Source organism: Argiope bruennichi, chromosome 4 (assembly GCF_947563725.1).
Source record: "Argiope bruennichi chromosome 4, qqArgBrue1.1, whole genome shotgun sequence".
NCBI classification, from domain to species: domain Eukaryota; kingdom Metazoa; phylum Arthropoda; class Arachnida; order Araneae; family Araneidae; genus Argiope; species Argiope bruennichi.
Genome location: NC_079154.1, coordinates 86,315,952 through 86,342,738, shown reverse-complemented (window position 1 = coordinate 86,342,738; position 26,787 = coordinate 86,315,952). Strand labels below are relative to the sequence as shown.

General features: G+C 28.2%; 1 protein-coding gene across 2 annotated transcripts in view; it reads right to left on the bottom strand.

Annotated features, from left to right (window-relative positions):
* Nucleotides 1-26,787, bottom strand: part of LOC129965610 (nephrin-like) — a 327,045-nt gene that overhangs the window by 75,033 nt on the left and 225,225 nt on the right. For both annotated transcript variants that reach the window (XM_056079653.1, XM_056079654.1), the window contains one exon: nt 12,851-12,961. In XM_056079653.1, coding sequence (XP_055935628.1) covers nt 12,851-12,961 — 111 coding nt within the window. The remainder of the gene's footprint in view (nt 1-12,850; nt 12,962-26,787) is intronic.

The window sequence follows — 26,787 nt, the reverse complement described above, 5'->3', positions numbered from 1 at the left end:
ATAAAAAGTCTTTCATACAAAAGGCTCACACGAAAAAATTCCAAACTTCAGTCATTAATTGCAGATAATTTTGAAGCCAGTAAATTTATTGCCTTTAAATTAATGTTTTCAGTTGATTCACAGAACAGTAATTATAGGACCTTAATTATTATATAAGATTAATAATTTAATTAATAATTATAGGCTCAATAACAAAGTTAATAATAGTCCTTAAAATATTAAATATTTTAAGGATCTCACAAATGATATATTTATATTTAACAGTTTATTTAAAATATTAATATAAACAATTGTGCTCTTAATCTTTCGGAAGAATTTGGATCCAGAATTATATTCACTGAATTAATTTATATCTAGTGAGATTTCTTGTTAACAATGACAGATAAATTATTTTTAAAGATTATTATTATTTTTATAGATAAAATATTTTGATCGTTAAGATAATTAGTATAAATGTTAAAGTTTTTTTTTTAAATCATAACAGTCCGTTTGAATTAATTTTAAAAATGAAATTTATTTCTTTTCTAAAAAGTTCATCATCATAAAATATTTGACAAATAATGTGTTACCTGATATCACATTCCAATGAAATATAAGTTGTTACTGCAATAGTTTTAATACACACTTCATTTGCGCTTCAAGTAATGCCAACAGCAACTAACTAAAACTTTATACTGATTGGGTTCAAATCGATTATTTTGAGGTCATGGCATGAAATTAGAAAGTACACGAAGACATTTCTACCTAGACTCCGGAAAATGTCTTCTAAAGACAAATATGAGGAAATATCAAGCAATTACACTGAAAGCACTTAAAAGGTTCATTTAAAATGATCTTTTAGCTCGAAAATTTAAACGCAATGCTTGTTTGTTTGGTAATCTTCTTCAGTGCAATCATTAAAAGTTTATATTCATCGGATTAAGTGCATTATTAATGTATTGAAAGTAAGTAAATGTATTAAATGATTATATTAATCGGATGCGATGAAAGTATTCTGTTTGCACTTTTACGTCAATGCTATAGTCAATCTCTCTACTCAGCAGGCATCATCTTGTGATCATCCGTTTGTCGTCTTGGGTGGTAAAAAAGAAGTGCATTTGAATGCTTCAAATGGAAGAATTGTGTCCATTTCTGAATAAAAATTTCTTGTGGAAAGTGAAACATTTCGTTGAGGATTTATTTAAGGGAATGGGAGAAATGGTACGTATTTTGAAGAATGGAAACTGAATAAATCCTGACATAGATATATGAAAAACTAGAAGTAGTTGAAGGACGCGTATCAAGAAACTGGAAAAGATTTAAAGATTATGTGTGGTATACAGATAAGTAGATCAAGTTCGAGAACATGCAATATCATAATTTTGGGCCCATTCTTTGGCAATGGTTACAATAAGAAATAGACAGCTGATATCAAGCTAGATTAGAGCGAAATTTGCTGCAACTATAGGGCACTATTCGAATATAATATGAAGGATAATCTGCGTAATAGAAGGAATAATATTAACTACCTCTAAATCAGCTCGCGCAATGTATTCGAGTGAGATGAGGCTAAGATAACCCTGATTGAAACAACATGAATTAGAAAAAAAAAATCAAATAATGATTCGTATGCATTTCAAAGAATTAAACAAGAGCACGAAAACAAACAAAAAGCAATTTTGTAAGACGTGACAGATAAAATGAAAAATAATTTTCCAATGCTAAATGTGCTAATATGTATTATGACACATTTCATAACGTATTATGAAGCGCATATTTGTAGTATTAATCGAAAAAATGTATAAGCAAATAATATAAACTGCATGGATTTTGTGGTAAAAAATGTTTTTAAATTCTTAGAGTAAAAAATTTTAGCATAGAATGACTTTTTGTTATCGTGTTGATCTTTTGATAATATATATATATAATTAAAATATATAGAATATATGATTAAGCCATAGTAAAACTTAACAACTATTACTTGTTGCGAAGATAAAATGCTTTAAAACAAAACATTACTACTATTTGATTTTCTCCTAATTACTAGTTCGTAAATAATTATCGTAAATTATTTTAACGCAGTTCATAATTAATAAGTTGGAGCAGAGTTAAAAGTCTTAATTTTATCTTTATCTCTCGCCGTTTTGCACATTCTTTGAAATAATCACGTGACTGTAAAATGAATATATTCTTTAACAAGTCTAAAAAAATAAAATGTATGGAAGTTTATTTCGGAATTCATTTTATCTAATCACAGACTATAAGTTTTGTGCTTTGTCTGGAAAAGTTTGTCTTTGTTGTTTTTATTTTAATATCAAACGTTGACATTTTAATAACACTCATTAAGGATTTAGTCATATCTTTAACTCAAAAAGTATTTTTGAAGACATATCCAAGAAATTTTCTGATGTTAATGATAAGTTTTATGCTTTCAACCAAGATATTTTTGACACTGAGCCATGTTACTAAAAACAAAATTTTCATTGATTCATTCTTGGAAAAGAATTTTCCAAGACTTTAAGTATTTGGCAAAATATAAAAGATATTATTATGATGAAGAGATTCAAAAATTGAGAATAAATGCTTCAAAACAAATTGTTCATTTCCAAAATAACTAAAAACTAAAAATTTCAGAACGGATTTCTTGGAAAAAAATATTTTTAGGAAAGCATTAAGCATCAAATTTTTCATTCAACAATCAAGGAAGATGAAAAGATTGCAATACTCTTATATTTAATGCAAGAAGTTTAAATGTCAGTTCTCAAAAGTAAAATTTGTCAAGGTTATTGAGATATTTGAAGAATTCGCTTTGCAATGAATGCTTTTAGAGCCATTTGTCAGCATTTATAATTAAGTTGATATAATATGAAATGTTAATATATTTTTAATATAAATTCACCAAGCAATTGTACTGTTAAAAGTGAATAAATTAAGGACCAATAAATATTTTAGAAAAATGTATTAAAGTACTCGGGACAAACAGATATTTACATTTACGTAATCGACACGACAGGTGGTTTTTTAAGTATTGGGCTGCAAACAGCCATAGTGAGAAGAATTTGCTTAGAAACAACTTTTTTACCTCATAAAGAACTAATTTAAAAATCTCAAATCACAATTTGTATCTAATTTATCTTAATTAAATCGACAAAACTCTAAGTTAATCAATATATACATTTCGCAGTGCTTTTCTGATAGTGGTTTCTATAGAAAAACCTCTGATGAACTTTCTTGGCGATAATTAATAATTTAGTGTTAGTTCTAGAAATAATGAATCCTGGTGTTAACAGAATATTGCTAAAATTGGAGCGCCAGGCGATGTTGGACTTCCTTCTAAAGAAGAAACAACACTCTCTGTAACAAAAAAGTGATTAAATTGAATGGGTAATTTGAATCCCGCACAACCCGCATTTTCTCGCTTTGAATACACAAGCAATTGTACACAGATTCACTATTATCTTTCCAGGAAATAACGAGTATTTCGCTTCCATTTGGTATGATTTTTGAATTAAGCAGATTGTCAATCGTTTGAAAGCAAATTTGTTAAGACATTAATCATCTTTTATCAAGAAAATTGATCTGTTTAATTTTCAGAGGACGTATTACTTTTATCTTTTTAAAATGGATCCTGCAACAACAAGAAAAAAAATAAAATGTCTTATTGAATTCCTAAATATGATGATTGTAATTTCTCAATGAAAAACAAATTAATACCAACAAAAGAAAAGAAAAGAAAAGGAATCAGTAAAATCCTGATAACCTAATATTTAACGAATGCAAGTGTTTAATATAATAATGAATCATTCATTTACTATAACATTCATGTTGATGACATTTTTTTCGTTTTGTTGGCTTAATTTGTTTCATACTTTTTTGATATTTTGCTTTTTTTACCAGTATTTATTCTTACATAAAAGAGTAGGAGATTGAAATCTTTTTGTAATGTAGATGCACAAATTATTATTATATTATATATACATATATATGGTTGTCCGTAATTCGTGTATTAAGCTGAATATAGGTAAAATACATATAAGGAATTATTTTGTATAGCAATATGGGGTCAAAGATAAAAAATGGAGGCGAGAAAAACGAGAAGAAATGAAAAAAAATAATATTTATTTACATGATACCTTTAGAGCAAACGATGTACAAGTTTAATGACGTGGCTTAAATGAAGACGACTTTTTGAGAAGAAAAAAAAATGTAAAATAATGAAGATTAATTTAATTTGCTTTATCAAATCGTATACCAATTTTATAGAGTTTGAATGGCAATACGGGAGTTTCATTAGATTATTTGCTGTTAGAGAATGTTTTTGCGTGATTCAGCGATTTACGCTCTGTAAGAGTGCGGGCTGCGAATTGTAACAGAAGAGAGACGTTAAAATTGTATGCATCATGAGCGCTTCTCCTACAGAACAAAGTCATATCATGACATTTTTCGACTTTTACATCGCCAGCTTTGCTAAAATATTTCGGTCTTCAGTATTTCTTGTTATCTCTGCCAACACTATTCATTGCTTTAAGAAAAAAAATGCTTCTTTATATGTATTTTACTTGTCCTTAAAATTTGGTCCCTGAATTCAGGGTTATCCTGTATATATACTGTTTTCATTTTAAAAATGTTATTTATTTACCCTAATGGTATATCAATAATGATAAATTTAAGCTGCTCCTAACCTTGGATAATGCCAATTATAAGATTATTTTATAATAAATATTCAATTTATTTACTCATACCTATCTATTTTTAAATTATTAAATATGTTTATTCTACATTTTAAAAATGTATATGATTTTCTTTCTCCATTTATTAAATATTATGAATGCGCGGCAGGGATGCCTGTTCAAAATATTATTCCATATCCTGAACCTAATTGGCTAATTCTTTAAGCAATTCCGAAGATGCAGATTGCGCATGATCTTTAAACATGTGGCTCATTTATCTTTACATTAAAATTATAACATATCTGGCACAACAACCTACAAAAATTAATTTAAAAAATACAGATTTAAAAATAAAAATTTTAAAAACATTCAACATGTTATAATACTCACCCACCTTTTAATGTATTAAAAATGTCATTAAACATTATTTATAGATGTATTGATAGGGTTTTAAAAAATGTTCAAAATTCCCCAAACTATCTATCTATCTAGAACAAAATATAGGAAATATAGTGTTCGATGCCCTTTTAAAAGAAAAAAAATGTTATTCCGATTAAGGACAAAAAAAAATTAATTTCAAGGGTCCATGGGTAAAGATCTTTTCCAACCTACCACTAAATTTGGCTGATCTCGGGATGGGGAAGTTGATTATATTATTGTTGTCGAGAAGATGAAGAATTGCTATGTCGCTATAGGAAGACAAGACATTTATGGTTCCTGAATTTAATCATATCTCGAATCTCTTGCCTGGAGAGTGAATTAAAAGTTGCCTTACTTGAAATATCTTTAGTGTTTTCATAAGACGATATACGGTTAAGATGCACTCTGTGCCATTTTTCGCACCTTTTTATATTCTTCCATAGTTTCAACATTGTGGGTGGTGAATATATGCCTAAAGAGCTAGGCTGAAAAATATTCATGTTCGGAAAAGAAAATAATACATTTTCCAGAACTAACTAATTTGATAATTAAGTTAATAGTATTTATTTAAAAAAGATCTTTTTGCAGCTCTTCTTAGTCCAGTGGCGTATAGCAGATTCCTCGTTGAAAATCCTTCATTGGGTATTGCTGCTCAGGCACGCTGAACAGGCAGGTTAACAATCCATCTTTTCAATAAAGAATATATATATATATATATATATATATATATATATATATATATATATATATATATATATGCATAATGCTTCCACTTTATAAAAATTATAAATCCTCATCCGATGATCATAAAAAAGTCATTCTATCGTGACTTTAAAATTGAGATTTTTAATGCCAAGGAAGAAATATCAGGGAAATTCAGTGCAATGATATGGAATATCTGATTATAATTTTACGAATTTCGAATCTTATATTTTCACGAGTAATTTGCCTTTTGTTTTGATGATTTTCCTTTTGTCCAACTAAACATTCATCAATTGTTCATTGAAATTACGTTTCAACTGATTTATATAGTCATTGCAGACTACCATTTGTTAAAAACGAATATTTTCATTTGATTGACTTTGCTTGAAAATAAAATATTGATGACAATCAAGACGAATAACAAGCAAATACAAGTGAATCTAACCCTTTCTAAGGCCGTGGGAAGTATACTTCCCACCAAATTTATCAATCTTTGTATGAATTTATGTAGGTTGGCATCAGCTCTGACAAATTTTCTTAGAAAGACAGAAACTTAGAGGCTTCAGTTCTTTATCTTACACAAAATGATGTGTCTTGATTTGTTACTTTATTATTAATTAACCTAATTAATTAATTAATCAAATTAAATTTATCTAATAAGCTAAATGAATCCCTTTTCTTATTCTAATTTCAAGCCTAAAAATATTTTAACATAATATGACTAGAAAAAAAATGACCCTTTAAAGGGTTAAGACAGAATTCTTCTGATATTTATATAAGATTACCAGAATTTTGCGAGAAGACGTAAAAAAAAGGAAAGTGCTTATTTCTAGTTATTATTTTAAAGGCTTCCTAATTCAAAAAAAAAAAAAAAAAAAAAAAAAAAAAAAGGAAACCTCAATAACTGTATACCATTCAATTGTTTATTATTAAATTTCAATCAATAGTTTTACTTCATGCCATAAATTTTACATATGTTAAATTCACATAAAATAACATTTAACTTTTATGACTATGACCCCTCATTGGAAGAGCATAAAATAAAAAAATAACGGAAAAAGAAATAAAAGCCATGAAAATACTAGAACTGCTCGACTTCATGAATAAAAGCATCATCATGACTTATTAGATAACAGAAATGCACTCTCTCTGGGTTTAACAAAAAATATTTGCATGCATAATCAAAATATTCTTCTTGATGTATATAATAAGTTACGCATTATACCTGGTAGCGAGTTATATTTTTTGGAAACATCCCAGCTGTTACATCTTGCTCCGGGTATGGGGCAAATTACAGCTGGCCTAGAGCAACTTGTAACAGTAAAAATTACAATTTTTTTATATTTTTTTCCTCTTGGCCATCTGAAAATTATATGAAAGTTTTTTCTTCTCGTAGTGGAATAAATGGTATCAAATGGTTTATAGTAAAATAATTAATAAATGTTAACCAATGGAAAAAAATCATTCCGCATCAGAATTGCGGTTAAAAGAAGCAAACGATAGATCCCTTTTTATCACAAACATTTTCTATTTACATTTTGAAACTAGGCATTGAACCCATTCTCTTTCATAAGAATTGCCAGTCATGACCTTCTATTTGTAATGTCTTGGCTGTGGCGTGGCAAATGGAGAAAGGGCACTATCCCACACTCTATTCTCGTCGCTGAACCTATATACAAAATTATGTGGTCTATCGCAAAATAACCCTACCGTTGCTTCATAATGGAATGTCGATGTTATGTGTTGACTTATGGTACTTTACAAGCCCACTGACTGTCAGCGATTTAAGCCGAGTGAGCGTCTCTTGTTTTTTCAGTAGCGCCAACTAGGGCCAAGAGTAAGACTTAGCTACTTTATGCGTCACATTCGCTTGCACAAACAAACCCTTTTCACAGGGGAGGGGCACATTCATACACCTCACAAATAGAACGCAGAAGAACAACCATACCCGAACCTGGACTCCAACCCGAGACTCCCAGATCACGGGGAAGACGTGTTACCCCTATGCCAGGACTCCGGCGGGATGTTAATGTAATATATTACAACTTAATACATTATCAGAGTTTTTGTACGAGCCTTCGCAAGCTAAAGCAGAATCGTTTTTCATTTTCAGAATCTGTATATTAGTTCAAAATCTTCTACTTAATTCTTTCTTTCTTAAGATTGCCCTTTTTGGTTGTTTTTGTTGAACCTTTCTAATTCTGTTATCATTTAATCTTGTTTTCATTTCTTATTGATCATGTCTTCATATTCTTTTTCCATTGCCTCTTTGTCTATTAGGCAAGTTGGGATCTTTTTTTTTAAAAAATTTTTTATTTGTTTATTTATTTTTACTGAATTTTTGTTAGACTACTTCAGAGGTGAATCCATTGGCAGAAGTCTGATCTTTGAGGATGCATATTAATATTTAAAGCAAAAAATGTAACTTCAATCTATAAAATCTAATTAAGATAAATCCCATAATTCGTTACAACTTGCCCCACACATTTTGTTGCAACTTGTCTCATCGCAGACAAGGATATTATGTTAGGTTTATAAAATATATTTTGATTAGTAAAAAAATTAAAACGATGACTTAAAACTTAAAAAAATAAGCAAATTAAATAAGTAAAAAATATTTTTAAATATATCATTTAACTTAGTTCTAATCAAATTTACAAAAAAAAAAATCCTCTATTTACTGACTGAATTGAAGCATGTGTTCACAATTTCTCTTTACCCTTTGCAGCTAGACACTGATTGCGCTGAGATATAAGACTCATCATAAGAAACATGTTTAATGAAAAATTTAAAAAGCCACTGCGCAACTCGTATTTTACAACGATTAGTTTCTAGGTCCTTTACAAAAATCCAAATTTGTATTGGTTAGACTTTTTAATCAAATGGATATTCAAAAGAAGACATTTTAAAAGTTGAAAAATAGAAAACGTGTTTTTTTTTTTCCTCTTTCTTTTTATTATTGTTTCTTACTTTTGTAAATGTTCTTGAAAGAAAGATTTAAACCTTTCATATTCTAAAGCATTTTTAATAATAACAATAGAAATAAAATGGGCACTGAAAAGTTTTATTTGGAAGATACAAAGAAATGTTTATGCCATTAGTAAACTAACAAGTACTTCCACCGTTACCGGATATGAAAACCGCAACAACAACAAAATTAATTAACGAATTTTTGAAAATATTATGAATAGTTAAGCTATCAATAAAGAAGTTATAATCAAGAAATTGCAAATACATTCAAAAATATAATTTTTTAAAAATTCCAAAAACGTTAACAAGTAACCCCGAATTTTTCCTACTTAAACATTCAAAATTTTCTTTTTAAACATTCAAAGTTATTGTTTTGAAAAGTTTTAGTCATTCCGTGAGAATATGAATAATTCGGAAGTGCAAGTGTAGGCAGGTGGAATAGGCCATACAGAGTAGTATTCATTGACAAATAAGTTAAAATATAAAACAAATATCAGGTTTCTAATTTATGAATGGAATAGAAGCCATAGAGTGAAAAGAGTACTTGAAAGCACTTTAACCTTGATTGCACTTATCGTTATAGGAGTCTTTAAAAACCTATCTCCATCCAAAGTATCTACACCTCTAAATTTTTTCTTTTCTTCCCCCTTGTAATCATTTCCTTTTAAAGAAGAGTTAAAACTCATGAGCGATATGTTCCATCATCACTACAGCTTCCCTTTTCCCCTCCTATTACTTTTCCTCCAACATAAATAAACTGTGTCTCTTATAATAATTTTCAAGGTGTTAGTCTTTCTTTCGCGAGAGGGGAATTGCAAATAGTTTCCCTCATTTTTCAGTCCTTTCTAGTAGTTTGAGGTGTTAAGCTTTCTTGGATTTGTGTCTCTTTCGTCTCTTAAAAGAAGATTGGAAATGTCTCGTTTTTAAAGTTTGTGCAAGCCATTCCTTTTTTTATAAAGATGAAAACATGCAATTACATTTCATGCTTCCTAAAATATCATCAACTTTTCTTCTTTGGAAATAATTGTAGAAAAATTTAATCATCGGATTAAAACCGAATTTCATATGCAAAATGTAGAATTCCTAAGAAGATGATTTCCGGAGAAAGAATGACAAAAGTTACCAACTGAGAGATGATCAAAACAATAAAAATTATGTATATGGCGCCAGAGAATCCTTATGTTGATGAATAAAAGTCAATTATTTTCACTGTTTCATACTATATGGTATTTGTATCTATATTTGCAGTTTTTTATTATATAAAAGACATTTTGCATAACCCATTTTCTGAACATCTACTATATTAACTTATTTTTAGTTACGATTACACAAAAATATATACTAAAAGTAACTTTTAAAACTACATTCTGTTTTTTTTTAATAATTCATAAGCACTTTCCACAAGAGATATACGTTCCGCTCATTAATTTTGGCTACAGATACATGAAAACAGTGAAAGTTATTTTATGATTAGCCTGTATTATAAAAGAACGTGAAATGCTTCTAAAACCTACTGGAGTGGTTTTCCCAAAACTTTCTTGCATACACTCTTATAAAAGCCATATCCCCTTTACTGGTATAAAATTATGGATCTCTAGCAAGCAAGTAAATGCTTACGAATAATATTCACGAAATATAAAGATCTTTGGTTCGATCTTCTGAATCTATGTGTGAATATGTATTTTAAACGTATTTTAAATTTGAGGAACTATAGTCGTAATCATAAGATCACGTGCTGGATTTTATTCTTTTCATTCGTTACGTGTATAAGTGATTACAGTTACTTGTATTCAAAAGTGCAGACAAACAATACGGTTAACCCTTTTACAAATTTAATTCAACATTTAGCCAAACATATCCCAAATTTCATTAATCTGGCTCTTTAAATGTTGTAGTTATCGTATTCACATGTTCTCCGGCAGACAGAATTTCTCAAAATCTTTCAAAGATTGCAAATTTGTCCAAAAGCCATGTGCCAAATTTCGTCCGTCTAGCTCAAAGTGATTACAAATTATCGCATTCACAAACAGATATAATGCTTACAATAAGTTTTCCAACTTAGGAAAATCCGAAACACGAGAAAAATTTCTAATTCGTGTTTTTTGAGGATAATAATGCCTTCTCTATATTTCATAGGCAATAAAATAAAATAAATAAATAAATACTGTAGTTACAGCTCGCATTGTGTGGATTTTGAAAATGATGTAGTTGGAACCTCTAATAATTTTGTTAATTTTTATCTACGAAATGGCGCTAGTTTTTAATTTTCTTTTTTTTATAAAATAAAGGGACCGCAAACAAACATGTCGTGGAAATATAATATTTTTTAAGATGTATAGGTGTCTACTGAATCTTGTCAGTTTCACTAAATGGAAAAGATGCTGACTGAATAATTAATGAAGTATCCTAAAGCATAAATTAAAAGCTTATATGGGTATATCATAGAAAAAGATATCTGAAATATATAACTACTTGTATTTTAGAAATGCCTTAAGCTACATTTCCTCATCAAAAAAGCAAAATTTTCTTTGATTTCAAACATTAAAGTACTTTTTAATAAGTTGTTTTTAAGTAACTTTTGAGTGTAGGGATTTTTTAACTATTAATGTATGCCTTAGATAAGAGAGTATCTTTGAATAATTCACAAAAAAGCCTTATGTGTTGAAATCAGTTACATAATAAGTAGGAATTTAATGTTTACAGCTGTGATAATTAGATTAGAATAATCCATAATTTACAATTGAATAAGAATCTGATCATCAGTTTGATATCAAAAGCACACATATGCAAAAAGAATGTTTCAGGGACATTAGGAAATTCCTGTTCATTAAACGCTCGAATATCCATCGAACTGAATTTCGTAATTAAAGGTTTAACATTCATATGACATTGATGGTTGGTAGAAAGATATTTTTGCTGAATCGGTATAAAATGTGTCAATTAAAACACATGTTAATGGAAATGCATGACTAATCGAAGTTCAGAATCTAAGTTCTCTCTTTTATTTACTCTCTATGTTTATCAGCATTTAATTAAGTATGCATTTGTACTTTTTTATAACTTGACTTTTTTACTTTCTTCTACACGAAATATACAACATATTGTCAAATCGAAGGTTTAACGAATCTCTCCGAATCGAAAAATCATACTTTTGCATTATATGTCTATCCTTTCGTTTGTCTATTCTATCTGTGAAAATATAATCATTTTAAAACTTTTGAGCTAGACAGATGAAATTTGGTATATGGATTTTTCCTCAAATCTCCCGATTTATATCAAATTTTGAGTAAAATAAATTCAGAGAAGTCTGTCTATCCGACAGTTCGATTATAGGTGACCACGGCAACTACAAAACCTTATAAATTGTTAAATAAAATTAGGTATATAGGTCTATCATCTAAATTGCTGATTCTTGTGAAATTTTGAACCAATTGTGTCTATGGGTTGATTGTATATTGGTCTGTACTTTCGAATTCCAGCAAACGTATTGCCTTAAGTAAATGAAATTTGATTTGATCTTGTGAATACAAAAAGAGTTCCATGCCGAATTTCGGGTTCAGTTTGTCATAAAAAAGGCGCCCAAAATTCATACTCGGCATTTGTGTGCTTGTGTATTAACTGCTTGCCAGGGATTATAAGTCAAAAAATTCGTTAAAGATTGATTCATTAGATTTTATAAAAATAAAAAAAATAATTGATGCCAAACATCTATATTTCATAGGTATTGTCCATCTAAACCATGCAAGGCAATTTCAGCCATACTACAATGGCTGGTTTTGTTCGGATGGCCACAGTCCACAATTTTATCCTAGAGGAGAAGGATAAGAGATGGTTTCAAGGAGAATACCCGAACTGGTACATTAACTACGTCCTCACAATTAATCGTCAAATACTGCACGCTAATACACTCTTTCACAACCATTGTTCGTCAATGACTTGCAATTAATAAACACAAATACATTGATTAGAGACAATAGGAAGTATGGGGGAAATCACTCCAGTTAATTTATAACTGTTAATATCTGGATTCCGTAAGATTTCAAACAAGAATAAAAAAAGTAAATATAAAAGAAAATAAAACAAAAAAGTACGAAAAAGAGAGATCTTACCACCTTCAGCTTCGCAAATTAGAGAAACATGAGATCCCTCATCATAAGGACCAATGATATCACGCAGACGTTGACCATGTTCGTCCATGATTATCACTTCGCGTACGGGAACTGAAAGATAAACAAAACAAAATTAACTTTTCTTTTAAAAACAAATAGTTTAATATTAACAACAGAGAATATAAAGATACGATTGTAACCAAGTCTGAAAATAAAGTTTTAAAATCCTGTATTATCCAATTTAAAGTCAAAAAGAGACGAAATATTTAAAATATACATATTTCAGATTTATTTTAAATTAATAAAATAAGGAATTTAAAATAAATTAATGTATATGAATTAAATTTAAATTAATTAAAATACATTATAATTATAAATTTGAATAATAAATTATGTTATTCAAAATTATAATTTAATATTCACTTTATTATTTTATATGTAAATCATGAATTTAAAATTTCAAAATGCTTAAATCTGGGTACTTTTGAAATTTTAACTATATGCGTTCCAATCAAATTTATTAAGTGAAAAGTATGTATATTCTATCAGGTCTTCTGATTTTAATAAAAAAATTGATGCCCTGTGAAAGTACTAATAAAAGAATCTCCAAAATATAAAAATCTAAATATCAGGTAATCAAATATTAAAGTGTAATCTGAATCGGTCCATTCTTTGCAAGATAAATAAGAGAAAATAATATGTATTAACCAATAATCTAACTAGTGTTGTAATTCAAATATAATGTATACGATTATGGATTCATAGAAAATAATCTCCATTTCTGACATTAAGTTACTTATGTAACTTTAAATAGAATACTAAATTTTTCGAATAAAAATACACAATTTTCTTAATATAAAAAAGTACAAATATTTTTAGAGTCAGTCTCGCCAAATTGAATTTGATTTCTTGCTAATGCTTGATGAGTGTTACAATTTTTATCTCTCACTCTCATCATAAGCAAACATAATACATTTTGGATATTGGAACTTTCATATCGAATATAAATAGATATCACATAAATAAAATGAATTCTCCTTCTCAATTCTCAATGACTTTAATGCAGAAAATGACTTTTATCAAATATAAAATCCATAGATAATGTCTTAAGTTATTACTTTATTTCACAGATCATTCATGTAATTTGCTCAATTACAGGGTTAAACTCTTTATCACTAATAAAGACGAATGAATGTTGTTTGCGCCTATTGACACTCTACAGGTCAAACCGCTTGGGCAATATTTACAAAATTTGGCATGCATTGAAGGATAGAAATGTGCACCTTAGAGCGATTCTTATAAAATTTTAATTAAATAAAAATTAGGATACATTTTATTGTTTTTATTAGATAAATTACAAAAATATTGATGGACTAAAATAATTTTTACACCGATTCAAAATTTTAAACATTATCTTTGCAATGATATCAGTTTAATAATTGTTCAAATTTATCCTTACTGTTGATAATTTCATAAAACATTTTTTTTTGCTCAAATTACATGACTTTTACATTTGATAGTTTGAAGAAAGCATTGACATGAAGGATATCTAAATGATTTACTAAAATTTAATATAACTAGTAGTCTCCATGAAACAAATGATCGCTAAAAGGCGACTAGTTAATTGTAGTTTAATAAATGAAAATTTATTGGATAAGAATAGAGGTCTCAAAAATTAAGAAAGACGCTTTTAGTTTAATATTAGATAAACGTCCCTTATTAGACCCTATAAAAATTTCAAAACTGCAGATTTCCGAACCATGGCATTTGAAAAATGAAATGAATGCATACAAGACTGAAGAAACCCTTCTAAAAATATACACACATATACACTAAATCATTACTTTGCTTTCATGACAATTATAAAACTTGACTTCAAAAAATTATAAAAATAATTATAAAATTAATTTTAATTATTGGCGTTTTTTATTTTCTCGTATATAAAGTATAAAAAAAGTATTGCAATAGTCAAAAAATTTGAACTCGAGATTTTGACAAATCTACACGTTTTAGGCAGTCCCTAGTTCGAAAAACACATTTTTGAAGAATGCTTGTCTGTGTATCAGTTTTTCTGTCTGTGGAAAAGTTAATTCAAAAATGCATTTAGCTAAACGAATAAAATTTGCTGCGCAACCTTTACACAAGTTTGTAAATCTCTTCCAAATTGTGAGTAAAATCTATTCGGAAGAAGTTTGCCCGGCTACTCAAATAGAAGTTAACACGTAACTAAAAACCGGAGAGAATTAAATGGATAAAATTCGGTACACATGAAGTGAAGTGGTGTTTGTGCAGACACCTATCAAATTTTAAGCGGAATCTAACAAGTGGTTGACCGTCTGTCCTTTCAAAAACATAAAAATGCAGTGTTTTTTTTCGTGTGACTATTTTAAGCCAAATTTTTGCGCTGTAGCTTCTGAGGGTAAAGACCCCTGAGCACCCGAGGGCAGAAGTCTGACTTCTAGCTCAAATGAAGATAGCACACACACTCGCTTGCATAACCCCTTTTTACAGAGGGGCTCATTCACGCACCTCACAGAGAGAACAACTATGCTCGAACCCGAAACGCCTAAATCATGGGGAAGACGCGCTAACCCTAGGCCAGGGCGCCGGCATAAAAATGCAGTGATATACAGATATCAAATTAAATGCATTTTTTAGAGAATTTATGTAAAAGTTTTGAGAAGACAACTCCCACTGATTAACGTCTTAATATTATTAAAATATCTACTGTTCTAAGAAAATTTAATGATAATGAACTCATACACAGCAATAGTTCTTTCTTAAAAGCATTTCTGTAGATGAACTTAAACAGGTGTTCTAATATAAACACATCGTAGCATTTTTTATCACATTTTCAGAAATTTCTTTTCTTTACTAATCTTTGTGCATCAACCTTGAAAAATAAAAGCACTCTTTTCATTTACATCTATTAACTTTCATTTTAATCAAGCTCTTGAAAACACCCTGTTAATGATTGGTACATAAAAAAACATTAAAATTAGCGTGATCTTGTTTGATATCCTCAGAGACGAAATTTAAAAGCATTTTCCTTAATTCTGTCTTAATTCGTTTTTTCTGTTTATATGAGCTTAAAAGCTGTGCCTAGTTGAATTCTAATTAACGAATTCCGTAAATATAAAATGTGAATTCCCCATTAAAGCTTTTCTTGTCTTAGTTAGAATTAAGGAATTCTGTTCCTTTCACTGAATAAACAACTTATGTAAAAGAGCATTAATATCTGATACTACATTTTTTTTTTTAAGAAATGATAAGCTGATACAAATTTTACTAAGACTAGTTTTCCATAAATAAAGACACATGCATGAAAGGATTATAAAATATATCATGCTTAATTAATTATGAACACATATTCGCAATAATAGTCTAAAAAGATATAACGAATGGATAGAAATTTGAATATGTGTTGATTTAATTCCAAATAAATACTTTCAAAATTCTATTTATTTCTTGTATAGATTTTCTTTGAATAATTGTTTTTCAATGATACAAAGAGATTATTAACATTATTTTCTTACCAATTTTAAGATTTGAAAGTTAATTTAGAAATCATGATTAAAACGGTTGAGTTGATAGAATATTTATTCATTATTGAAATTTATGACAAAATTTAATAGTAACCACCATTAATTTATTCTTTTTTTATGATATTAAGGTTTATAATTCTCAAATTCACCGTGGTTTCTAATACATCATCTATTGATCTTAAAAGCATGCTCTTGTTATTTATAAAGTTTACTATACGTATCTATACTTTCATTTTTTATCTATAAAGCGCTATACTTGCGCTTTAATTTCTATAATTGCTCTTATTACTTATTTTTTAAATATAAATTAATTATTCAAATTATCTTGTATTCAACACTCATAAAGTTTTGAAATATCTATGGAAAAAGTGTCTATTAAAAAAAACCTGTCTATTACAATACAGAAATTTATCGTTCGTCATATGTTATTATAACAGGATTTTATCTTTAGTACGATATTAATTTTTGCCAAGCTAAAATAATAACGACAACTACCGAAAAATATTATCAAAAAGCTAGCTTAAATCGTAGTCATACTGCGCAAGAATTTGCTTCGTTGCAATAGCTCTAAGCAAACACGGGATCGTTCGTCTCTTAATGGCTCCTGTAGCCAAATATTGGAGACAGTGTAGAATAAACAGTTGGCAAATGTAAGGAATTTTTGTGTCAGACATTAAACTTTTAGAGCAGTGCTAATGGGAAAGTACCATGATTATTCTATTAATCTTTTTTTAGCATATTTAATGAATTAGTGAAATACGTTAATTTCCCAGCATTATTATCAATTTGAATTTCATCAAATATACCATCATATTCCATGTTTTGTTGTCATGAATCATTAATTTCAAAAGATTGAAATGTTTTCAGAAAACATATTATGAAATTCGGCAAATTTATATTGAAATTTTACATATATGTGTAAATGATTCTCCACTAAAATACTTTAACAGAAATTTCAATTGAAGCAAGTTGTTTTTACCATGGAAATTTACTTAACAGAATAGAATAATAATTTTATATATTCTGAGTTATTTGAAATCTCTTGAATCTCATTGAATCTGATATATGTGTACATATCTTATGATGGCAAATCCTACAAATATCTGTAAATCTAACAGACTGTCGAAACCATTCCGATTCAATGAAGAATTCCAGGCTGATAGTATTAAGCCAATGTCTCGACTTTTCGTAAATAGAATGTTTGAAATGTTCAAACATTTATTTTGATTTTGAAATCAGATTTAAAATACGATAGTATACTCAAATGTTATAAACATTTGAATAACAAAACAGTTGACGTAGTTTTAGAAGCTGGTGGTACAAGTTGGAATACACCAAATTTATCTAATACTGGCATTCTTTAACTATGGATTGATTCAGTCCCGCAGAATAATGTTGCGTCTTCTGCAGTGTATGCCAGCAAAATAAATTATGCAAATTCTCTAATTTGAAAAACCTTTTTTTTTTAAATATTCACCAAGTAAATTTTTAATTTGTGTCTGCTTTTATGTATAATTAATGGATTATTTTAATTTTATGCTTGTTTGGGGATACTTTCAAATTTTTCATTAAAAAATCGTGTTTCTTATTTCCGTATAGTGGAAATAGGTTCATAAATGGGAAATTTAGTAAATAGTGTTTTAAAGAAAGCAGATTCTTGTGATAACTAACGATCAAAATTGAAGCATTCCACACATTTTAATACTGCAAATAAAATATTATCAATATTGCCTGAATTTTCAAAAACATCTTTAATTTTTATTGTTTAGCAATAATTTTTTTGATTTTATGATTTAAAATTAAAATATTTAATCGATTCCATGAATAAATATTCATAATTAAATATTTTATCATTTTGAATTATATGATTTCGCTCTCTATATCATTTTTCAATAAGAAAATTTTAATTCAAGGGTGAAAAAAAATCTATTTTATTGTGCCTATCAAGACCTTTACTTACGTGTGTCCCATCAGCAGAAAAAATAATAAAAATAGATCACTTGTAAGATTCGATGAAATAAGTTCGTAGATAATATTAAAATTATTTCGTGAAATATTTTCGTTCAAAATTCCTTATTTTTTATTATTTTTTAATATTTTAATTATAATTATATATAATTAAGAAACTACCTATTGGCATCAGATAAATAATTATATTCAAAAATATTTTATCTGCGAAGAAAATGAAAAAAATTTTGAGAACTTTATTGAATACAAAATTTCTGAAAAATGAATAATTTTTTCGAGAACAATTTTTGTATCAAGATTATTATATTATATATTCTTATTCGTGCACGGAAAGTTTTACATTATATTGTCACGAGCATAGAATAAATATGCAAATAATTAATTCCAGCTTTAAAGAAAGAAACTGATTGCTTGGCAAACGATTTTTCTGTCATTCCAGAATTCCTTACTGTTTCTAAATTGATTGGAAGCAAGAAGATTTATCTGACATTTCCTAATCCCTCAGTATTTCTAGAAGTTGATATTTATTTTATTTATCTCTATTTCCTAGTTTTTCTGTCGGTTCTACTATTACTTTATCCCAATTTTATAAATTGAATACTATCTATAAGCAACCAATCTCCCTGCTTATTTCTAAGTGACAATATATTCTTTTATTATAAGCAAAAGTTAATTCATTTATTTTCCACAATTTTTTATTTCAAATAAAAAAATCTTTTAATTACATATTTTATTGTATATTGCCATTAACTTTTCATGTGTTTACCAATAAAATTAAGAAAAAAAAATATCTATAAAAAAGTGCATTGTATTAATGTTTTTATGCCTGCAAGTGTCCAAGATAAAGTAAGGAAGTTCTTACTTTAGTTTCAAAAGAACTTCAATCTCAACAACATTTGACTTTAATTCAAAAAGTTATGATGGTCCGTTCGCTCAGAGCACAAACTTAACAGAGTGAAATTTTTCAAAGTTCACTTGATTTTTACATTTATATGTTAAGTTGGATCAAGTATCTTTTTTTTTCTCTCCTTTCATTTTTCTAGGGTTTTCCTCAGCAAACAATGATTATTTTGCAACGTCCGCTACTGAATTATTAAATTCCCCAAGAGCTTTCAACCAACAAAGAGAGGGTTCCCTTCCTTTGTTACTATAAAATATTCCAAAGATTTCGAAAAGAAAGAAAAATGTTCGTTAAAGCAACTTTGCCTGCAGGCACCATGATGAGACGTTTTTGTTATGTAGGCGATCTTTTTTTTTCTTCTCTAGATTTTTTTTTTCAATTTTTTTCTCAAGCTGAATATTCACTCTTTGACGAAATTGATTTTTCACCTGCAGGTTCTTTATTATAATTCTTGATAGGCTATTAATCTCCAAGAACGTATAATAAAATAGAGCGTGTTTAAGCATTTATATTCGCGTAGAGAAAACATTAAAGACATCGGCATACCCCAGGATTAAATAACAAATGAAAATAAAAAGCCAAGCAGGAATTTGATAACAGCAGTTTTTCATTTTTCATTTGGTATTTGGTGCAAATATATATGAAATATTTTTAAAGTATTATGCCCCACAAAGATAAGCTAACAGCAAAATAAAAAATTACACCACTTCCAAGATACGATTAAACATAATATTCAATAAGTATAGTAACAATGAGAATTGTTTATTTAATATCTTAATAAGCACAAATTTAACTAATTTGTGCAAATTTTCTGCTATGTGCTAGAGTATGTCTCAGAACCGAAGGCATACAGGATAAGTTACATCTCGCCGCATAAAGTCGCCTTTATGCCTACACTTGAAACCTACCAATTCTAAAATCTATCCTATCGTCATTTTTTGAAACCAAACTTTAATTTTGAGAAATTCATCGTCCCATGCCTGTATAGTCTTTCTTTTTATTAAGTTGTTTCATTTCATTCATTAGATATAATAGCTTAACAACAGAAACATTTAATTTAAGCATATTAAATTTATTTTTTAATTTTTTTAATTTTTTTTTTTTTTATTATAGAAATAAAAGAAACCTTTGAATGGTTAAGAAATTATATATAACATAATTTTGGCAAATGTATGGCCGAAAAGAAAATTTATTTCACTGTGGGAGGCATAGTTAGGCAAGAGACGATGATAAACTGCCGTTCATATACCGATCAAAGAGCAAAGTGACAGAAGATTTTTCTCTTTAAGGATTTTACTAAGATAATCTGATAATAATTTCTTTGACATGTGTAGACTTAAGAGAAGGAAACTTAGGTATATTTAAAGCATTAGGGAGTTAAAACATTAGGGACAAACATTTCATCCCTTAGCTCGGATGGTGAGGAAACACTTAAGGCAATAGTTTTCTAGAGCGCATATTACAAATGCTTAAATAAAAGGTGGAAATTGGATAAGAAAATAATTGAACATTTTAGAATAAAGTTAACAGGAGCTAAATTAAAATAAAAATTAGGAAATACCTCAAGAAAAATAATTATAACTCTAGAAATATTTCAAATATTGACAACATCTTGGTATCGTTTGAAAGCTAAAGGACCAGAGAACAGTATTCAGCAATAAAAAAATATTCGATATTTTGAACGATTTTCGAAATTTCAAGTGTGTACATATACCTTAAAATAAGAATTGTTCCGGAATTCAAATCTTGATGGTATACCATATAATATTGTGTTCATTACTTTATTAAAATAAATTACATGTGATTAAATAAATTCAGTGAATCAGAGAATTAGTTATATCACTAATTTAACTATGTGATTATCAAACTATGAATTCCGTTTCTGATCCAACCATATTCCTGTAAAATAATAAAATTATGCACAAACATTAATAAGAAAATAAAATAAAAAAATTACCAATTAATTATTGAAACCATATATTACAACAGTATTTATTAACATAAGGTTAAATCATTGACATTAACCCTTATCGTGGCAAGATTGCTTTTTTGAAGAAAAGCAAAAAAAAAAAAAATGTATATAGGTAGCTCTACATTTTGTGTAGTATACCTCATTTTGTATAGTATACCATACATACAACTTTATAAAAATTATTTTATAGTGGTAGTATATTTTTATAAAGATGTATGTATGGTATACTATACAAAATGAACATAAGGGTTAAAATAGATAAATACGCATAATAGCAAAATGTGTTTGAATATTAGTTTGTTATATACCAGAATTCGTCTAATTCCTTTACTTCCCAAATTATTATTATCGGATTAAAAAATATTTTGTTGATTTATAATTACTTTTGTAACTATAAAAAAAACTATTGTTCAAGGAACTTAGCAAATTTTAAATCACAGCCTGTAGGCAGGCCAGAGTTATCACCCAACATTCCTAATTCCACCCAAATAAATCTTCACGTTAATATGAATATGAATAATAATGAACATATGAATAATAATTTTATATAATATGAATAATAATGATACGTTAATATGAATAATAATGATATGTTAATATGAATAATAATTTTATATAATATGAATAATAATTTTATATAATATGAATAATAATGATATGTTAATATGAATAATAATATATTATTCATATTAACATAAGGAAGTTAGTCTACAATTGCCCACTTAACCAGTATTAGGATTTTATATTAGAAAATCTACACTGGAATTTAATATTATATCTTATTATATATCAAACACAATATCATGCCATTTCCCAAAAAGAGTTCAGAATTTATTTGAAAAGTGATGTGGAAGGTGGAATGCACGTTATAGAAAATTTGCACACAATGATGAAATCATAAGATATGCTACATTTCGTAATTTTTCTAAGGATATCATGCGTTATTCTAACGGTTCATGTATTCTAGTATTTCTTTTTGTGTGGGGATTCTCTATACAGTTGTCAAAAATAATTTATCTTCTATACTAGAACAGAGAGCGACTTTGCCTCATTACCTTACACATTTACTTTCATGATAAAGAACAGCAGACGAGTTAATCATTTTTTTTTTTGTTGTTGTTGTCATAAATAGAGGCGGCTAGACTGAAACCAGACCATTGTTTGTTAAAAAAGAAATATATATTTACTGATTTTTTTGCACCGAATAAAACTGGTACGTGCATTTTATTTTTGAAAAGGCTGGAATATATCTCTGATAATTAATTTTTAAATAAAAAATCTTTTTTTATCCGAAAATATGACTTCTGTTAATTATTTTATGAATTATTACTGGATGTTTTAGCAGTTTTTCGCTCATACATTTTATAACGTTACTAGCGTGTTTCTGCCGCAGAAATATTTTTTGGGAAATATCGTTTGAAATTTAAAATAGCTGTCTTGTTTAAGTAGGAATGATAGAAATAATGATATTTATTTTCGTATCGGCAATGAGTACATTCATTTAAATTTAATGATATATAAAGGATAAGTACAAACTACATTTATTCTATGTTTTTTTTACTTTATTATTCAAGTGCTTTAGGTAGATATATATATATATCTTCAACATATAACATCTTCAACATAAACAAATAAATTTCTTGATGTCCGACTCGTGTTCATCCAGCGTACAACTAGCTATGTGAAAAATATAGATTTTCTAGGTTCAATCCGAACACTGTGAATAATTGACCTTGCGCCATGTTGATGGTAATCGAGAATGCAAGTCGAATGGGGAACTGCAGTCATTTGAAATCAAAAGGCATGTCAGTGGGAATAATGGGAATGCGGGGAATGAGCATATCTTCTCCAATCGGCTTTCTGTTAAGAAAAGTTGCCTCACCTTCTCGCCGCAAATGAGTATTTTGATTCTGATGAACATGATCAGGTAGCGTACAAACGTTATCTTTCAATTCTTGTTGCATGTTGATCTTGAGATTCTGAAGACCATGAATTTGCAATTAGTAAACGATCTGCTTTATTGCTCACTTGTCGTTCCTCGTTTTCGAAAAGCTATTTCTACGAGATGTGCTGATAGATCTATTAAGCGACGAACGTTTGAGGGCATATTTTTTGTCGAAGCAATCAACACGATATATGCTGGTATAACCTAAATGTCGTTTGTCTATTCACTGAATGAAGTAAAAATTATGGTTTGCACAGGAAAAATCTCCATCATATATAACTTAACTTGATCGACATCGATAATAGTTATTCTATTTTGTATACATAATATAAATTCTGAATAATAAGTGAGGTTTGCCGCTGACAAAATATTATGCAAGCTGAATGTATAGATGACTATTCATTAATGAGAAGAAAAAAAAAAATAGCGCTTGCACTAAATATTTTCTATTTCATTTCACTCACATTGATTGACATCAATCATAATAATTTTATTTTCTTTGACTCAGAATGACATGTGCTGCTTGCCGTTTACTGTTTGTCTTTTGTCAATTTAAAAATATAACTTTCTCGCAAGTGCAAGCAATAAGATGACCAAGTTTCATCGCAATCATTTGAACGGTACGCCAGCACATAAGGTACGAACAAACAAACATTCATTTTTATATATTAGATATGAATATATGATAACTGTACTATGCTTATAACCTACGCGCAGGTGCAACCAACAAGTTGACCAAGATTCATCGCAATCGGTTGAACGGTACTGCATTGCATAAGGTACGAACATACAAAAATTCATTTTTATATATTAGATTATTTCTCGCTTTATTTTGTTCTGCTTTATTGTTTAGAATAATGTCACTTTTTTTTTTGTTCTTTATAAGAAATTCTTTGTATTGTATATTTAAGTATTAAAAATAAATTCAACATTTTTTTCTTTGAAAATATTTATTAGAATCTAGAAAAATAATCTGAAAATTATGAAAATATGTAAAGCTATCAAAATTTAACTATTTTTTATTACTGTTCATTTTGTCCTCTTTTCAAATAAGCGCAAAATCATAAAATCGGAATTATTTTTTATAATGGAATCGGAATTAATTCGAAAGTTTTTTGTTAACACGAAATTGGAAATATTATATGAAAATTACTTATTTTGTATTTGGCTTATTGTTATAAATATGAAAAAAGTAGAAGTAATTCGTTAAATTAGATGGAACCACATGAATTGTCCACGGATTCGATTCAAGATTTGATACGCATGTACTAAGTTACATATGACATCAACTTCGCATACCAAATTTTATAATTTAAAGATCAAAAATGTTTTCAAAGAACAAAAATTTTTAAAAAATATATTGTAGACGAATTCCCAATCTTTCGCCAAAACTAGAAATTTAAGATAATTTCTTGAGCACATGCTAAAAAAAAATAAACTATAGTAAATTTTAGAAGTGTGTGCAAACTTGACAAGGGAATGAAATACGTAGTGAACAAATATTTTGATGACTGTGGAAATTGATAAATATACGTTGGGGTCGATAAATTCACTTATATATCTTTACCTTTATCCCTAGAAAATATATATAATGGACATAAACTGGTGTTTATAACTAGTTTTGTACGAATACCAGTATATATTTATTATATATTTTTTGTTTAGGCTTATTTAAGGTTCTTCTATTATTTCTTCTTACAAATTGTTATTACCCCTTAACCCTACAGTACATCGCATAGCAGGGAAAAAAATCTTGTTGTAAGTAATTATTATCTCTACTCCATCTAGACCGATTCAGACAAAACTGAAGCGTCAAAGTTCTTATAAATAGGAGACATAGAGGTACAAAACATAAAGAAACAGCAGTAAAGAAGTTTGGACTACCTCTCTGAAAAATCTACGAAAAATCCCAAAGCACATCACACGTGCTTCCCTTCAAGTCAACTGGCGTCGTGATATCATAAATATAAGAGGGATAAGTGTGAAACAAAGGACACCATAACATCACTGAGTTTTTTTTTTTTTTTTTTTTTTTTTTTTACTTCTTAAAACTAAATATGAATGATAATATTGTAAAAAGAAAAAAAAATCTCGTAATAAGTAATTATCCTCCGTACTCCATTGAGAACGATTCAGACTAGTTAAACCCACGAAGTAGGACTCTTATAAACAGGAGAATTACAAGTACAAAACATAAAGAAATAGCAATAAACCAATTCCTAATAAAGAAGTTTGGACGACCTCTCTCCAAGATCTACGAAAAATCCCAAAGCAAAGCACACGTGCTTCCTTTCTATCAAAGAAAGCCACCCTACGGTGAAAGATTCAATGTCCAGGTCATTTATTACGGTCAGCGCGGATGAAAACCCTAACTCTAATCCCTCCCAACTGGAGGTAGATAAGAACTCGACCTGTTTATTGGAAACGTATTGCTTTTTAGATATTGCTTCGCCGCGGGAAGATCTTTCAAAAAGTGCCTGCTTTTTTATTCTTTTTTCCTTCTTTTATTTTCCGTGTTTCCCGTTCATGGACAGAATTCACTGTGTCTGTAACTACAAAAAAAGGGGTGGATGAAAAGAGTAGGAAGTTCGAATCAAAAAGCAGGGAGGGGAGAAAATAAACAACTTGTTTCCCGGGATTTTAAACTTTGGTCAAAACTTTTTAACGCTTAGTTGTTTTATTTCGGTGTTACGGGGGAAGTTTATTATACTGGTGAGGGAATTGCTTGAGGAGGCTTGCAAAATAAGTAAATAAACAAATGAAAGTCGGTTTGAGGAAGAAAAATTGTGCTTGTCAAAATGTTGAAATGAACTTTTGTTTTCTACTGGCAGAGTTTATTTAGGTTTTATTTTTAGAAAGACTAACAAACTTAAATTTTGTTGCTTATCGAGTAGGAACCAACAAAGTTATTTTGAAAGTAAAATGAGTATATAAATATTTTTGTTCTCGAACGAAAGAGCATTCAGATAGCAAACGAAGGATTAAAAGGGATTCTGGAGTCAAGTTGTTCAAATCAAGATTTTAACAGTGGCTAACTTGCATTTAAAGGCAATTCTAATTGTTTTTTTTTGTGTTTTTTTTTTTTTTTTTTTTTGCTAAGTGTTTAAAAACAGTGAAGACATTTGTTATATCTCAAAAATAAATAAGTAAAAAAGAAACAATTTTAAAGCAATTGTAAAGATTATTAAACTTAAAGCAAGCTCATTAAACTTTCTTTTCATACTGCATATAAAAAAAAAAAGATCCAAAGTATTTTATTTCAAACTTTATTGCACTTGTAAGTTATCTATTTAAAAAATGATAAGTTATTTTTCGAAATTTTTATTGCAAATAAATGATTTCAGCCTTAAAAAAATTAATAGCAGTGTGATTTAAATACCTTTATTTAGAGATCTAGGTATTTTAAATAATTTAAAATTGTATTTAAATATATTTCTTTAACAACGGAGGTATCATGCTAAAAAAACAGTCATGCTAAAAGAAACGGCTATTCATATCAAATAATAATTAAATTTAATCCTTTATGTTATTAATGAAATTTAAAAACATTTTAAAGCGTCAAATAATACTGTTTTTCCTAATAAAATTGTGCATAAACGTAAATTT